Genomic DNA, 17,136 nt, shown 5'->3' with positions numbered 1-17,136 from the left:
TAGCTCAGGCCCTGCTCTGTATGCAGAAATCTGCTGGTTGCTAAAAGAATTGGCGCTCAGCCCGCTCTGTGCTGCATTGCATTCTTGGTTGATTACTTCATTTCTATACGAGATTACTCTACAGTGACTGGTGTAAAGACTACAATTATACAGACTAGAAATCAGCTATGCCACATCTATCAACAGTGCCGGTTTCCATGGGACTGTCCTGCAAATCGAAGCACGAGGGGGGGGGAGGATTATGAAAATTTGAATAAAAATGGGCGTTCAATGTATTTATGGGGGCAAAGCCTTAGAATGTCCCAAAATTTGTGATTCAAATGTTAAGAAACCTCTGCACAGACACTGAACTAGCAGGGGATGTTGGATGGTTCGAGCTCAGAGGCTTAAAGAATTTTTTACATTTATTTTTTCTAGTTGTAAATCTAAAATTAGGCTTCAAAAATTAACCTGCACTTCAAGAGAACTTTGTGATAAAGATCCATTTCAAAATACAGAATTGCTCCAGTGATGTTCAGTAAGGTGGGCACTAAGTAACACTAGAGAATTTCCTGCTTTCGGAGACTATATTTAGCAGCTTCACCATAAATTCTATTGTGTGAGAATTTTCCTTTAACCATTAAATCCAACAGCCGAGAACAAAACAAATTTAACTGCAAGTCAGGAAAAGACGGAGGTTCTATTATCAGAAGCCATAGGCGGTCTTGGGTCAGTCTATTTATAACCTTATTGGACCCCACTAATTTTGTGTAAAATACTTATCTGCGGGGAGATGCTGGTACTTCAGCGCAGGCAGCCATGCTGCTACATACAAAAAAAAATGTGATTACTATTTATTTTTTGCACATAAAGAACGAAAAGCTACAATAAAAAAAAATGGAATATCCGCAGATATTAATAGCAAACCTGGGCTGGGTATGGAAGTTCCATCAGATTCAAGTGTCCTATACTAGAGGTGGACAGACTTTTCTTATTTACGAGCAACTTTTTTTGTCATAGTATTTTTGTTCCCAGTGTGCCGGTCTCAGATGTCGCCCCCCCCCACCCAGAGAGCCTACCACACTTGGCTGCCCCCCCCCCCTTAACTGGTGGTGATCGCACCTTTCCTGCTTAACGCCATCCGCAGTACATGTATGCCAGATGTGCGCTTTGAAAGAATGGCATGGGCTCAGGAGCTGCTAAATGCAGCGGGTGCTGGCTGTTTTATATAGTGGACATACGCCTGCAACTACTGGGATCAGAGATATCTCTGATCCCAGACGTTAAAACACCTCAGATGCCGCAGTCCATAGCAACCATGGCATCTGAGCAGTTCAGAGGAAGGGGGCTCCCTCTGTTCCCCAATAGCCCACCACCACAATGAAATCATAGGGTGCTAAGTGGCTTCCATGGCAGCCTGAGGCCTAGTCAAAGCCGCCTGGTTTGCCTACTGTGCATGATTATTAAGCCCTGTAAGAGGCAAAACTAAGGCCGGATTCACACGAGCGTGTTCAGTCTGTCATTTCCCGGACCGAACACAGTGCAGGGAGCCGGGCGCCTAGCATTATAGTTATCTATGACGCTAGGAGTCCCTGCCTCTCCGTGGAAGCACGGGACAGTTTTCCCACAGTGAGGCAGTGACACCTAGCACCATAGATAACTATTATTCTAGGAGCCCGGCTCCCTGCAGTGTGTTCGGTCCAGGAAATACAGCCGACATACGGTCCGTATATCACAGACCGAACACGCTCGTGCGAATCTGGCCTTAATAGCAGAGCACAGAAAAAGGCAATACACTGCAATACTACAAGTATTGCAGTGCACTTCATGAGCGAGCCATCGAAAACTTGGTAAAGTCCCATAGGGGGACTAAAAAAATAATGGGAAAAAAAAGTGTAATAAAATATTTAAGGTTATCTAAAAACAAATAAGTAAAAAAAATAATAATAATTTTCCCAATTTTCACATTAAACAAGGTAAACAATAATAAAAAAAATAAAACATTATTGGTATCATTATGAAACCCAAAGCATGAACGCCGTAGGAAAAAAACCTAAAAAAAAACAACTCACAATGGCAAAATTACTGGGTTTAAAAATCGAATAAAAATTGGAATGAAAAGTAATCAGAAAGTCTTATTTACCCAAAATGAACGACTAAAAACGACAGCTCGTCCTGCAAAAAATAAATAAATAGACTGAGCTGGAGTTGGCAACTGGACAGGAGCACCTCTGTGCAGGGAAAATGCTGAAGGCACCTTCGTTCTTGTGATCAGTGGGGGTCCCTGCGGTCGGAACCCCACTGATCAGCAAGTGATGGTATATGCTAACGATATGCTCTTGGACTGGCATCTGGGTCGTGACATATTGACATAGTCAGGCTATTGGACTGTGCTGCAACCAACTACATTGTGCATGGTGTGGCTAGCAAATCATCACACTCTACCATTGATACTAGTCCTGACTACTCTTCATAGATTGGGTTCCTCTCCTGTCTACATGGGGTGCCATTCTTCACATTTCTTATAGGGGTCCAAATCTCTGCCACCAAGTTTTTAAAATGACTCAGTATTTGTGGCAATTAAAATGTCAAACAACCGCCTCAACGCACCTGCATCAAATTTTTTATTGATAGTGCAAATAAAAATTTAAAAATAACTCTTAAACAATATTAAAACCAATTATGTCTAAAGATAATTAACATTACTTGATATTACACTTTCCTTAAATAATTAAACAATGTTCCAAAACCTATTTTAATACTTTGAAAAATGTCAGAGCTTCACCTATTGAAGTCGAATAGACAAAGTTAAAGGGGGTTCGTCCGGGATTAGTAAAAAAACAAAAAAAAGGTCAGTTTTCTTGTTTGTTTTTGTCCCCAGAACCAGTGCCACTCTGTTCATGGGCTGTGTCTGGTACTGCAGCTCTTCCGCATTCATCAATGGGACAAAACTGCAATACCAGAAACAGCCAATGGACAGAGTGGCGCTGTTTCTGGAATAAACAACAACTGAACAGCCGCCCCTATTTTCTAATTTAACAGACAACCCCTTTGAGACAATGGAGCTGTGTGATTTCATTGTAAAGGTGGCCATGTAAAAAACACTGAGTCGTCATACTTCATCTTTATTTCCTTCAACGCAAAAAAATGGTCTTGGTGACTTCAATTACAATTTTAGTGAATTTCCAATGGAGATAATCTAGCCGCAGTCAGCAATGCTACTAAATATATCCAATGGGTTATAGTCCAGTACAAAATCCAAGAGCCAGCGCTATTTGCTTAGTGTAATCGTCTTTATTTGATGACGTAAGCTGTCCTTCTCCATGTGCGACTCGGCAAGAGCCATCTTGGTTTTGGCCAATTCATGCTTAAGACATTCATTTTCGTCAAGAAGCTGCAGATAAATGGAGAAAAATAAATGACCAAAAAGAAAATATATTTAGGTATCATAACTTACTGCTTACAGAACTGGAGACGGCAATCTGAATTTATGTTCTACATCAAAAACTTCATGTTTGAATCCAGGCCGCTCAGCCTGGCAAAGTCAACAGAATACCAGTGCCATTTACGGAGCTGCTATTCTGCTGATGAAGAGAAGACGGTCTTCATGCGTTGGTATGAGGTGATATAAACAGCACATGTGTAGATTTCCCAGCATCTGCTCTCCCCAAATAGCCACATCGTTACCACTTGTAAAGGGAGCATGTCAACCAATAGAATATACATATTAAGGCCCCATGCATACGAACGTGCTTTTGCGGCCGCAATTCCCCCGAAACTCCACGGGAGAATTGCGGCCCCATTCATTCCTATGGGGTCATGCACACGACCGTAGTTTTTACGGTCCGTGCATGGCCCGGGAGCCCGGACCGCATTGAAAATAATGGCCGTGGCCATGTGCATTGCCCGCGATTTGCAGGCGGCTCGCGGCTGACAGTCCGCTGCCGGCTAACCTCGAAAATCACGGCCGTGCAAATAGCTACGATCGTGTGCATGAGGCCTTAGATTTTTTTTTTCTATAAATGCCCGCTTGGTTGACCGTTATTTACCTCTACCCTTTGCACATTCCGATCAGCAAAGCACACACGTTTATCACAATATTGGCTAGGGGACAAGTGGCTGCCAAACACCTTTAGCGACGCTTATCTCCATTGGGGAACAGCATCAACCCAGCCTGTCTGGTCAATAGTTGAATCAACTGACTTTACTCCGGTATCAGACAAGGAATGCTTTTGGCCTCCTATTAACCCATTATAGATGCCTAAATTTTCCTTGTAGGAGGGATCGCCAAACCCGCTCAACTCAAGATAGGCCCTACCTCGTTCTTACTGGATAAATGCACTGGCTGCATTCTCCTAAATAAAATACATATTGGATAAGCTATATATAATGAAAAGTTATAAAATATTCCAATATATATCTGTATCAATTCCTCATCGTTTTTAAAATCTCTGCTTCCTGTTATTAAATGGGAACCTTCATTGTTTGCTTCCAGTGTATAAAAATCTGTCCTGGTCATGTGATGGACACACAGGTGCAGGGCTCATTACAAGACACAGCTCTGATACACATACTGTAACGAGCCAAGCACCTGTGTGTCCATCACTTGACTATGGACAGAATTTAACCAATAAGGGTTCTCATAATGACAGAAAGCAGAGATCTTGAAAACTGCAAATTGATACAGAATGTATATTGGAAAACTGTATAACTTTGCATCGTACAAAGACTAAGCTTTATTTGCTGAAACCGTAATACCCCTTTAAGCCAACTATGTGAACAACAAATACATGTTTAAAAGACAGACAAGGCCTCCCCCCAAGGGGACCCCCAGCGATCAGCTGTAATCTGTGGGGAAACCTGGCAGAAAGTCTTCAATTTCCCTACAGTGCCACCACAGGGGAAATTAGGTATTACACAGTGCCCATTCAAATCAATAGGTTGCTGGGTGATACAGGACAGGTCCTCCGGAGCGAGAGGCGCTCTTTATAGATCCAAGTGATGAGGAACAGGAGACCCCCCCCCCCTTTATTAACTCTGAATTCCATAAAAAGGTGTATGGAAAGGGGTTTTCTAAACTGGACAACCCCTTTAAGTTAAAAGCCGCCATCACAAATTTCAATTAATATTTCAGCACTAACTGCTGATTAATCCAGAACTCGCACTTCTATCTCCTCCGAGACATAAGAGGTGAACTGGGCCGCAAACCAGATCTTCCGATTACACTGCGCACTTCAAAAGACATAAGTGATTAAGAGATAATTAATTTGGACAAAGAGTTCATCCAGCAGACAAACTATTTTTTTTATTTTATGTAAATCATAATTTCTTGTATGATCTACAATTACTCTGAATTCTATTAGTCTCTTTTATCACAGATTTCCCTAAAGCACAGTCATATTATCTGAAATGTAAAAAAAATATAAAAAATGTATATGACTGCATATCTAGAAATTATAATTAAAAGCCAAATCAATGTCTGTAGTAGGTGGGGACAAAGTAATAAAAAATAATACTAATGCTTCAGTTATTATATATACGGTAATCCATAATGCTCCAGTTATTATATATACGGTAATCCATAATGCTCCAGTTATTATATATACGGTAATCCATAATGCTCCAGTTATTATATATACGGTAATCCATAATGCTCCAGTTATTATATATACGGTAATCCATAATGCTCCATTTATTATATATACGGTAATCCATAATGCTCCATTTATTATATATACGGTAATCCATAATGCTCCATTTATTATATATACGGTAATCCATAATGCTCCATTTATTATATATACGGTAATCCATAATGCTCCAGTTATTATATATACGGTAATCCATAATGCTCCATTTATTATATATACGGTAATCCATAATGCTCCAGTTATTCTATATACGGTAATCCATAATGCTCCAGTTATTATATATACGGTAATCCATAATGCTCCAGTTATTATATATACACGGTAATCCATAATGCTCCAGTTATTATATATACGGTAATCCATAATGCTCCAGTGTGGATTCCGTCCGACCATTTTTATGAACTTCCCGAGCACTGCTTTGAAAAAAGCCAATACGCTAGAATTAAATTAGAATATTTACAGGGAGATCAAGACTCTGGGGGACTGGCCATTCACATCACGGGCTGGGGTCAACTGGAGAATCTAGGGGTAGCGGATCAGTGGATCTCACAAAAACCACTTGCTGTGAGACGGGGAGAAGTCCGGATGGGCAACCCCCATGTCCGACTGTTGCCATGTTGGAGAAGGTTTGGAATAAGGTTACGGATATCCAGGGGGTCAGTATTGTAACAAATGCACCTCTATTGGCATAATCCAAAATTGCCACGAAACCTTGCTGGTCAGAAAGCGACCACAATAACTTTTATTACCTGTGATGCAGGCAAAGCGACACAACGATCTATGGCCAAAGTCGCCGTGAAGCCATAGCCTAAAGGAATGGGCCCCTTTCCGCGTCTTAACAAGTTAGGTAATGGTATACGATGGGAGTAACTGGTGATTGCTCTGTGTATTAATATAACTATATTACTTCTATAAAGTTTTGAATAGTTAATAGTATCTTGCTATTCCTGCACCTTTTCTTTCCATGGATGGACAATAACTGCTTAAAGCGTCTCTGTCACCACATTATAAGTGTCCTATCTCCTACATAATGTGATCGGCGCTGTAATGTAGAGAACAACAGTGGCTTTTATTTTGAAAAACGATAATTTTTGGCCAAGTTATAAGCAATTTTAGATTTATGCTAATTAGTTTCTTAATAGACAACTGGGCGTGTTTTTACTTTTTACCAACTGGGCGTTGTACAGAGAAGTGTATGAGGCTGACCAATCAGTGACCAATCAGTGACCAATCAGTGACCAATCAGTGACCAAGCCGTGACCAATCAGCGTCATACACTTCTCATTGTTTCAGCCCATTGTTAGGCCGGATTTACACGAGCGTGTGCGTTTTGTGCGCGCAAAAGGTACTTAACAGCTCCGTGTGTCATCCCCGTATGATGCGTGGCTGCGTGATTTTCGCGCAGCCGCCATCATTATGACACTGAATGAAAACAGCGAAGCACCACGTGCTTTTCTGTTTACAAACACACATACTTTTCACTGCTGTTGCGCGAATCATGCGCGTCACACGGAAGTGCTTCCGTGTGCTGCGCGTGATTTTCACACACCCATTGACTTCAATGGGTGCGTGATGCACGAACAACGCACAAATATAGGACATGTCGTGAGTTTCACACAGGGGACATACGCTGCGTGAAAATAAGGGCTGTCTGAACGGCCCCATAGACTAACATAGGTCCGTGCGAGGCACGTGAAAATCACGCGCGTTGCACGGACGTATTACACGTTCATGTAAATAAGCCCTTATAGTGTGATTGTGCAGTGAGAGAAACTGGGCTGGAACAATGAGAAGTGTGTGATGCTGATTGGTCACTGATTGGTCAGCCTCATACACTTCTCTTTACAACGCCCAGTTGGTAAAAAATAGACAACTGGGCGTGTTTTTACTAAGAAACTCATTAGCATAAATCTAAAATTGTTTATAACTTGGCCAAAAATGACCGTTTTTCAAAATAAAAACCACTGCTGTTATCTACATTACAGTGCCGATCAGATTATGTAGGAGAGAGAGCATTTATAATCTGGTGACAGATCCTCTTTAAAGGCTTATTCCCAACCTCAACATTTATTGCATATCCACAGCATATCAACTCACCCCAGATAGCAAAACCCCCATACATCGCCCCACCACTAATACATACAAAAAAACAAACAAATGTGCAGGTGTAAAATACACAATTGCGAAATGGTTATAGATAATTGGATACAAGTATATTAAATTAACCACTGGTAACTAATGGTGCACACACCAACTCAAGAAAATAAAGAGATGACAAAAAAAACTCGCTATCGCCCTACCACATAGTAACAGGGTGAAAAACCAGAAGGATATTAGAGGAACGTACCTGAAGTCATGGTGGGGAAAGGGGAATGCCACATCTCACGTAGTGTTAAAAGGGCTTTCCCATCAGGGACATTTATGACATATCCACAGGATATGTCATAAGTGTCAGAGAGATGCCGGTCCCGCCTCTGAGACCCGCACATTTTTCCAGAACGGGGCCCCCTAAACCCCGTTCTACCGCTCTGTGCTCCGGCTGACTCGTGTGATTTCCGACCATGAAGAAGGAAACAGCGTTGCTCGCAGAGCTACACGGTTTCCGTAAGTCCCATAGAACTGAATGGTAATTACGGAAACCGCATACCTCGCTGCTTCTGTAACTGCCATTCACTACTATGGGAGTTACGGAAACAGCGTAGCTCAGCGAGCTACGCTGTTTTCGTAACTCCCCACCATATTGTCAGGAAGTGGCTGGGTGCCCCTTTCTAGAGATAGGTGCGAGTCCCAGGAGGTGGGACCCGCATCTATCTGACATATCCTATGGATAGGTCATAAATGTCTCTGCTGGGAGACCATGTAGGACCTCGAGTTTTACTGCCATGTTTACATGCGGCAGCGCTCATCTCAGTGGGTGCTGCAGGGCAAGAGGGAGATTGGTTTTTTAACAAACATTGTATTGCAAAGAATAATAAGGCTAAATGGAGCGCTGTGCCAGGTATTGCAGCTCAGTTCATAACTACATCAGGACCCTGCAGGACTGTCCGACACCATAGAAGTGAATTGTACATTTCTAGATGGAGCTCACTACATGCCTTGACTTTACAGCTTTATACAGCTCCCATTAAAGCATTGAGCTCCCCCTAGTGGTGGCTGCAGGCATCCAGAATATTATCATAGAACTCTATGACTGTGTGAATGGAAAAAGGGAATTTAAAAATACAATTACACGCACACACCCTTTCCCCATTCTACCCAGCCAGGGATCTCCAAATTGGGAGAGATTTAATCACATTGAACGAAGTGTTTTATATTACAAAGAAGCTGGATAATCAGAGATGTGTCCCTTTAAATGCAATTCCAAGGTCAATATCTAAGACTAGGATTAACACATCAGAGATCGACCCTTCCAACAATGTAGAGATAACGTACCTGCTCCATAGTAATCACTGGCATCTTCCGACCATGGCTCCTCTTTACATCCATCTGTTCAAGGGGTGCGGGGCTGTCACAAAGTGTCTGTGTGCTTTTTGTAGCGTTACTTCTGTGCTGTATGCTTTTAGTACTGTCAGAGTTTATTGAAGAGATCTCAATAAGTTCTTTGTGATTGGTTCTGGTGTCAGTGGTTGAGTCTGGATTACCTTTACATGAAAGAAACATATACATATTATATACTTCTTACTATACATAAACAATAGATTAAAAAAATACCTTCTCCATATATAACTATTATATGTAAAGAACAAAGTTAGATAATGATGCCAGCCTGCACAAAGGACAGAACCGTTTAAAGGGGATGTCTGGTTTAGAATACCCATTTTCAAATTCCTTATTAGGGGATTCTGAGTTAGAGGGGGGCGGGGGTTCCCGTTTCAAGACCTTCATCTTTTTATTCAGAGTGTAAAGAGGCTACAAATTGTGGATCTCGCTCTGGACGACCCAGCACGTTCTTTGCATTACATACGCAGTTCATTGACTTCAAATTACATTTTGTAATGCTTCATTTTCCCTGTGGTGGCGCTGCAGGGTAATTGATCACTTACGGCCCGTTGATCTCTGGGCAGTAGGATTCCCAATGACAAGCCTATAGTTGGGAAACCTCTAACAAAAAGTGATTGTTCAAAGTGGGCTAATCGAAAAGCAGAATGTAGAGGAAGCTGAAATTAAACTATATATTCCTAGAAGGCTGAACCTGGGTGAAGCCCCTAATAAATATTAATGAGCAGTCGTTTTTAGTAAAGGGGTATTCCCAGAATCACCTACCCACAGGATAGGTGATAAGTGTCTGATTGCTGGGGGACCCACCGATCACTAAAATGAGCGCCCCAAGCCCGTTCTTCCGGACTTCCTTAGGAGCTTGAACGGAGTGGTAGACAAGCCGCATTATTCAATGTCTATAGGACCGAGTGAAACATCGCTGTACTCATCTGTCTTCTTCAGTCCCAGAGATTTGGAATGGAGTGGCACAGCGAATACTCGTTCGCCGCTCCATGCAAAAGTCTCCTCACTGTGGTGCCAACAGGGAGTGCCAGCAGTGGAGTGCCCAGCGATCAGACACTTATCACCTATTCTGTGGATATGTGATAAATGTAGATACTGGGGATACCCCTTTAAGAAAACACAAATTAAATTTGGAAGGGCATTAATTTAATGTAATAAAATAAAAATCACTGCATGCCACGGTACAATACACTGCGTAATAACAGATCAGTTTCTGTGTAACAATAAGTTCTCGTTCAGTTCAATATAGTGCAGAGGAAAAGTGGAGAATATCTATCAATGTATCTACACTCCACTTTAAATGAGTTGTCTATGATTAGAAAAAATTGTATTTTTTCTAAAAAACCATGTCATTCTTCTCCATGGCCTGTATCTGGAATTGCAGCTCAACTCCATATACTTGAATGCTGCAATACCAGACACAGCCTTGGGATAAAAGTGGCACTGTTACAGGAAAAAAAAGGGAGACAGACAACATTAAGGCCACAGGAAGAATACAGTGTGTGGAGAAAATACTTTTAATACATTAAATGCATTTTATTACAGGACTTAGACAAGGAGTATGCAGCTTACCTTTGATGCAGAATGCTCCGTCATCATACCTCTCTACTAAGAGATTCTCAATATTCAGGATGATGGGCTCCGGCTCTGGGTCACTGTTGTTATTCCTCGGACTATCATCCTACAGATGAAAGGAAAAAAAAAAGTCACTTGTACAGTCCCAATACATAACCCGGCACCGTCAAGCTTGTGCTGTGTAGCTCTCTATGTAACGTGACTAATATCAGAATGTATCCATGTCCAACACATTGTAATAATGACCCAGTATTAAGAGGATGTCTGAGGTAAAAGGGTTTCCTACCACTGTATATTATGAAACTACATCTACGGCAAGACCCCCAAATTGTAGAGGGGGCGTATGAGCTCAATGTATACTGTGATATTATTGAGTTCAATGAATAAATTGTATGCAGTAAGCTCCCTCTAGTGGTGGCTGTAGACATCTAACATGTTGGCTGCCAGCCCCGCCCCTCCGCTGAGTGACAGCTCTAGCAGTCTCCTAATTGACTGCTAGAGTGGTCACTTAGAGAGGGTGGCACTTCCGACCGCCGCACCAGGAGAATTAAATATGCAACTTGCATGACCAAGACATAGTATGTTTACATACAATGCCCTTCCCTTATGTTGTTCCGTCAGCAGTTTTGAGGCCTTAAAACTGCTGGCAGATTCCCTTTAGTTATATGTAGGAGGCCGGGGTGTAACTACAGCGTGCTGGACCCTATGCCAATAAGACCCAGATCAGACATTTAAAAAAAAAAAAGCATTTACTCAACACTCCTGACTCCTCTGGTCTTCAGGGCCCAGCACACAAGGGCGCCCTACCACATCAGGGCCCGGTACACAAGCTCTATGCCGCAGGCAGCATCAGTAAATTGTATGCAACCTGACCTTGTGTGGCGGGGCCTGTAGGCACGGCAATAGGAGCACGGAGGGGCAGGGGATCCGGGGCAGCCCCTTTGATGTCTGAGCCCAGTCGCGGTTGCACACCCTGCGACCACGATTGTTACGCTACTGGTAGAGGATTTGGAACTCTGTTTCAGAAAAACAAAGTACCGACTGCTAGAAAGACATATTAAAAAATTACTCGACACAGAGTTTCTAATCTATTTAAAATAAAAACCAAATGGTATTCAAGGATGGACGTTGACTAAGTCTCGCTAGATTTTCTCCCAAGTTTTAATTCGCTTGGATCCAATATTTTCCAATGGTTGCACTTACGATTCGGTATTTGGATGCTCCTGCTACCCCCATAATGCACCATTGGAGCTGCATATAACACATAATAATAACGGCTACTAATGTAAATGAAGTTCCAGTAGGCACAAGTCTCCGTGTATGAACAATGCAAGCAAATGCGTACAAACTGCTGGAGCATTAAAAGGTTTTGTTTTTTATTTTATTCTTTATTTTGCCTATTTATCTACATTTTATGTTTAATGATACATATGCTTAGAGGGAAGGGCTGGTGGTAAGCAGAGCCTGGGATTATACGGCACTTAATATATAATTTATAATGTAATAAACATTTATAGTCTACTACAAGAAACCATTATTAGTGGTGATTCATGTTCAGCCTCTCTGAATATTGTCTGCAGACACAGTACTGGGAGCAATGGGAATCCCCGGGGTTTCATAGATATTGGGCAATGTAAGATAATGGGTTCCTGCATGTGGTGAAGTTGTAAAGTCATTTCTTATCACATATCCTTCATCCTCACAAGAGTAGGAGGATAAACCGAGATGTTACTTTCTGCCTCAAGATCATGTAAGACTACAGTAAAGCCATGTCTAGCAGACCCGGTAATACGCAGATTCCCATTGAATTCAAGGGACAACCTATAAAACTTAGAATCTTCATAAGAACTGGACAGCAAGCAGCCCGCTCCCCTGGCGAGAACAGCTGATCTCCAGGAGCCCCAGCACCGAGATCCCCTGTGATCAGCTCATCGTCAGGCGAAGTGGCCTTGGCACAGAAGTTGTTCTTCATTTAAGACTCTGTTCACATCTGCATCATGGCTCGAGGTCTGTCCTACTACGGATCCCAATGGACCCCATTAAAAAGGACCTGTCATCTCTCCGGGCATGTCAGTTTCAGTAAATAAATGTATTCCCCGTGAAATAACATTTCCCGAGCATCTTTTCTGCATTGTGCAGTTCCTCGGTTATCCCTCCTAGAAATTTATGAATAAATTGACAGCTGGGTGATACCAGTTCGGGGTGTGTCTCTGCACACACGGACAATATCCAATCAGTGCTGACAATCTCAGGCTGTAGGGACACCTCCCACAACACCCAGTTGCCAACTTATTCATACATTTCGAGGAGGAATAACAGAGGAACGGCACAATGCCGAGATCTAAGAAAAGATGATCCAGAATTGTTATTCCATGGGGAATACAATTATTTATTGAAACAGACATGTCAAGAGAGGCGACCGGTCCTCTTCAACTTGTAACGGGGTCCGCCAGAGCTCCATACTTTTGATAGCAAGAATAGCGTGACAGAACGGACGACGGTGGCTCCAAACTGCAGAAGTCTCTACAGACATGCTGAAGGGAGTATGCAGTGGGTAGAATGAAGCGGGAGTAAGAATACAGTTTACATACAGATGCACAATACACCTTCCTCCCACGTCACGCTTATCCTCCTGATGAACGGCATAGAGCTTCTGTGGTAGGATTACGCATTTCAGAGATTTTGCACTTACAATGTTTTGACACAGAGATGACAATATGTTCAATACGTAGTATTGTACTTCTATACAGTATATGTACGCGACTTTCGAATAAACACAATGGCCTGTAGCGTACACTTTGCAAAAGTCATTTTAGCCGAACGCTGGCCTAGATGGACATTCGGGAGAACCGTGTTATACAGGCAGTTCCACAAAAATCGATCGCTAGTACGAATAGGTGAGATTCAGCTATTTCCATATGGGGCAGAGAGGAAGACCAGGAGCAAACCGGTCAAGTTCGCTCTCCTTCCTTTTTTACAGTATAGCTCAGCAGCTATTTGGGTTCTTTGCCATCTCACGTTGTGGCTTGGCCTATTATTTAAAGAGGCTCTGTCACCAGATTTTGCAACCCCTATCTGCTATTGCAGCAGATCGGCGCTGCAATGTAGATTACAGTAACGTTTTTATTTTTTAAAAACGAGCATTTTTGGCCAAGTTATGACCATTTTCGTATTTATGCAAATGAGGCTTGCAAAAGTACAACTGGGCGTGTTGAAAAGTAAAAGTACAACTGGGCGTGTATTAGGTGCGTACATCGGGGCGTGTTTACTACTTTTACTAGCTGGGCGTTGTGTATAGACGTGTCATCCACTTCTCTTCAGAACGCCCAGCTTCTGGCAGTGCAGATCTGTGACGTCACTCACAGGTCCTGCATCGTGTCGGCACCAGAGGCTACAGATGATTCTGCAGCAGCATCGGCGTTTGCAGGTAAGTCGATGTAGCTACTTACCTGCAAATGCTGATGCTGCTGCAGAATCATCTGTAGCCTCTGGTGCCGACACGATGCAGGACCTGTGAGTGACGTCACAGTGCTGCACTGTCAGAAGCTGGGCGTTGTGAAGAGAAGTGGATGATACTTCTCATCAGAAAGCCCAGCTAGTAAAAGTAGTAAACACGCCCCGATGTACGCACATAATACACGCCCAGATGTACATACACAATACACGCCCAGTTGTACTTTTACTTTTCAACACGCCCAGTTGTACTTTTGCAAGCCTCATTTACATAAATACGAAAATGGTCATAACTTGGCCAAAAATGCTCGTTTTTAAAAAATAAAAACGTTACTGTAATCTCCATTGCAGCGCCGATCTGCTGCAATAGCAGATAGGGGTTGCAAAATCTGGTGACAGAGCCTCTTTAAGTGAGGGACCCCAGTTTTTCAGGAGGCTACAAGCAGTCAAACCTATATTGTCCGAATCTATTAAGAGTGCCTGGTGAAATATCAAGGTTTTTACGAAGACCATGGGAGCTACCAAATTATTCAGTAAATCTATCCACAGGGTGGAGCACTTCTATATACGAACCTTTAAGTGAAGCTTTGCCCTCTGAACTCTTATCTTCATTGGCATAACTTTTGCAATTGAATCATCGTCTATGAAGTGGTGGATATTCGCAAGAGTGGAGGTGAGAAACTCGGAGCTAAAATCTGTCACTTGGCACTGGAGGAAACCGTTTTCAGCAGCAAGTAGAGAATGGCGTTTAGCACCAGGACCGGTCTCCAGTTTTAGGCTGATCTCCGGACATGAACTTCTCTGCTCCGCTGATGACTTTTGATCAGAGTCTGTTTGAGAACATAGAAAGATTAACAATAATCGGCTTCCATCAACCTAAATATTCCAGATAATTCAACACTTACATTCAGACAGGAAGGTAGATAAACTTTTAGGTCACTTGCACACGATGCGTATTAAGCCCCTTTTACACCGGCAGATAATCGGCTGATGCAGCGAGCGCCGATCAATGAGACATTGTTGATCGGCGCTCGTTTGCTCCTGTCACACGGAGCTATGGATGGGAACGAGCGATCGTTACTCCGATCGCTCGTCCCCATACGTTATCATGTCGGCAGCGCGTCTCTCTGTTTACACAGGGTGATGAGATGCCGACAACGATAATATTTTACTTTATTAAAACGATACGATCAGCAGATGATCGGGCGTTTGCTCGTTCATCTGATCGCTGCCCTGTTTACACAGGGAAATTATCGCCAATGAGCGTTCTATGAACACGTCTGCCCGATATTCTCCCAGTATAAAACCCCCTATATGTGTGGATTTGCCACGTGGATTTTGCTGCAGCCAATCCGCGAGTATAATACAGTACCAGCAAAGTAAATGAGATTACAACTAATCTTATCTACACATTGCCACATTTTTCAGCACTTAAACTGACCTGACGTACATTTTTAAATCCGCGCAAAATCCACAGCATATACGGTACCTGTTTCTGCATCAAAATGTGAAATAAGCATTCCAGATTTTACCTGCGAAATAGCCTGTTTTTTTATGTGCAGTTTTGACACGGATTTTCCACATCAAATTCCGCCATGTGTGCATGTAGCATGCTAACAGGGGTCCCCTCTGTAATCCCATCTCCCCTCCAGATGGTTTAAATGTTGATCGGGTCTTTCGCCACATGGTATGAGGAGGGAAATGTTTCCTTTTTAGTGTAGATTGGTTTATGCCTTATTTTTTTTTTCTACCTTTCTCTGGATCAATAGGGGTAAAACAGAGTCCTATAGTTTACCCACATCCCTTCCGTTTCTCCCCTCCCTTGGTTGAACGTGATGGACATATGTCTTTTTTCAACTGTACTATCTATGTAAGTATGTACCTATGGTGTCGTGGCAGCCTGGCGGCAGGTCTGCCATCTTGGTGCTCCTATTAAGGCCTATTATTTTAAAAGTTGAGTAATGTAACAACAAAAAAAAAAAAGAAAACAATAAAAATTGCGGTTTCTCTAAAAGTCTGAACTATTACAATGCAAAATCTATTTAACCCGCAGGGTTACCGCCGTAAAACAAAAACAGCCAGAATTCTGGCTGTTTTTTGGTCTCCTTAGCGCCCATAAAAAATGGAATACAAAGTATTCAAAATGTCGTATGTACCCCAAAATGGTACCAATAAAAACTACAGCTCGCCCCACAATACCTGCGCAATATACCTTTTTGTTTTAAAAAAAACATGGGACCCTATAGGCAACATATGACACTGTATTCCGATACAGTGGTATATGTCAGAGGCTTCGGTCAGAGGTATAGGTCAGCAGCATTTTTCTACGTGCACCTCTGACGGACGCTGCAGTGTGAATAGGGCATAAAAACAAGAAAGGAGGGGGGTAATTATATGCTGGTCGAGATGTAATGCAGGAAACATTCTATTTAGGGACACATTTCATATAGATGTATAGAGTCTCATCAATATTTCATAAGGATCAAATTGTACACATTACATCATGCCAAAATGAATAGAGAGAAGGTTGCAGTAGGTTGGGCACATTGCTGCAGGGGGGGGGGGGGGGGGGGATAAAAAAAATCGACAAAGATGCCACCGGACTCTACCATAGGAAACAGGCGCCCGCTGTGTTCAAATTTAGCAATCAGTGGAGCCGTCTCAATTTCAGAATATTATTTTTACAAGTAACTGAATCTTAACTCCTCTCATATTCTCATATTCTGTAATCCCATTGTGCATCTCAAATTCCATACATCCAATTTTCTATTTTTATCAATAGCATTCACGCCGATTTATTATTCACTCGTTGTTTCCATGGGTAAAAGGGGCGATTTATCAGAATTGCAAAAAGGGATGATTATTGAATTTCATGTCCTTTACCACAGCAGCACCGGAACAGTATTTCTCACACAGCGCAGTTTGTGACCTGTTCGCGTGCTGCTGTGGTGAAAGTTTATCGTGAGTGGACAAATGG

General features: G+C 42.3%; 1 protein-coding gene across 1 annotated transcript in view; it reads right to left on the bottom strand.

The window, feature by feature from the left end:
* Positions 1-2,589: 2,589 nt before the first annotated feature.
* BLTP3B (bridge-like lipid transfer protein family member 3B) overlaps positions 2,590-17,136 on the bottom strand; it is an 83,674-nt gene continuing 69,127 nt past the window's right edge. The window contains exons 18-21 of the mRNA XM_075856077.1: positions 14,733-14,989; positions 10,704-10,812; positions 9,063-9,271; positions 2,590-3,373 (exon numbers count right to left, since the gene is read on the bottom strand). Coding sequence (XP_075712192.1) covers positions 3,251-3,373; positions 9,063-9,271; positions 10,704-10,812; positions 14,733-14,989 — 698 coding nt within the window. The 3' untranslated portion in view covers positions 2,590-3,250. The remainder of the gene's footprint in view (positions 3,374-9,062; positions 9,272-10,703; positions 10,813-14,732; positions 14,990-17,136) is intronic.

Source organism: Rhinoderma darwinii, chromosome 3, assembly GCF_050947455.1.
Source record: "Rhinoderma darwinii isolate aRhiDar2 chromosome 3, aRhiDar2.hap1, whole genome shotgun sequence".
In the NCBI taxonomy this organism is placed as follows: domain Eukaryota; kingdom Metazoa; phylum Chordata; class Amphibia; order Anura; family Rhinodermatidae; genus Rhinoderma; species Rhinoderma darwinii.
This window is presented reverse-complemented; position numbering and strand designations above follow the sequence as displayed.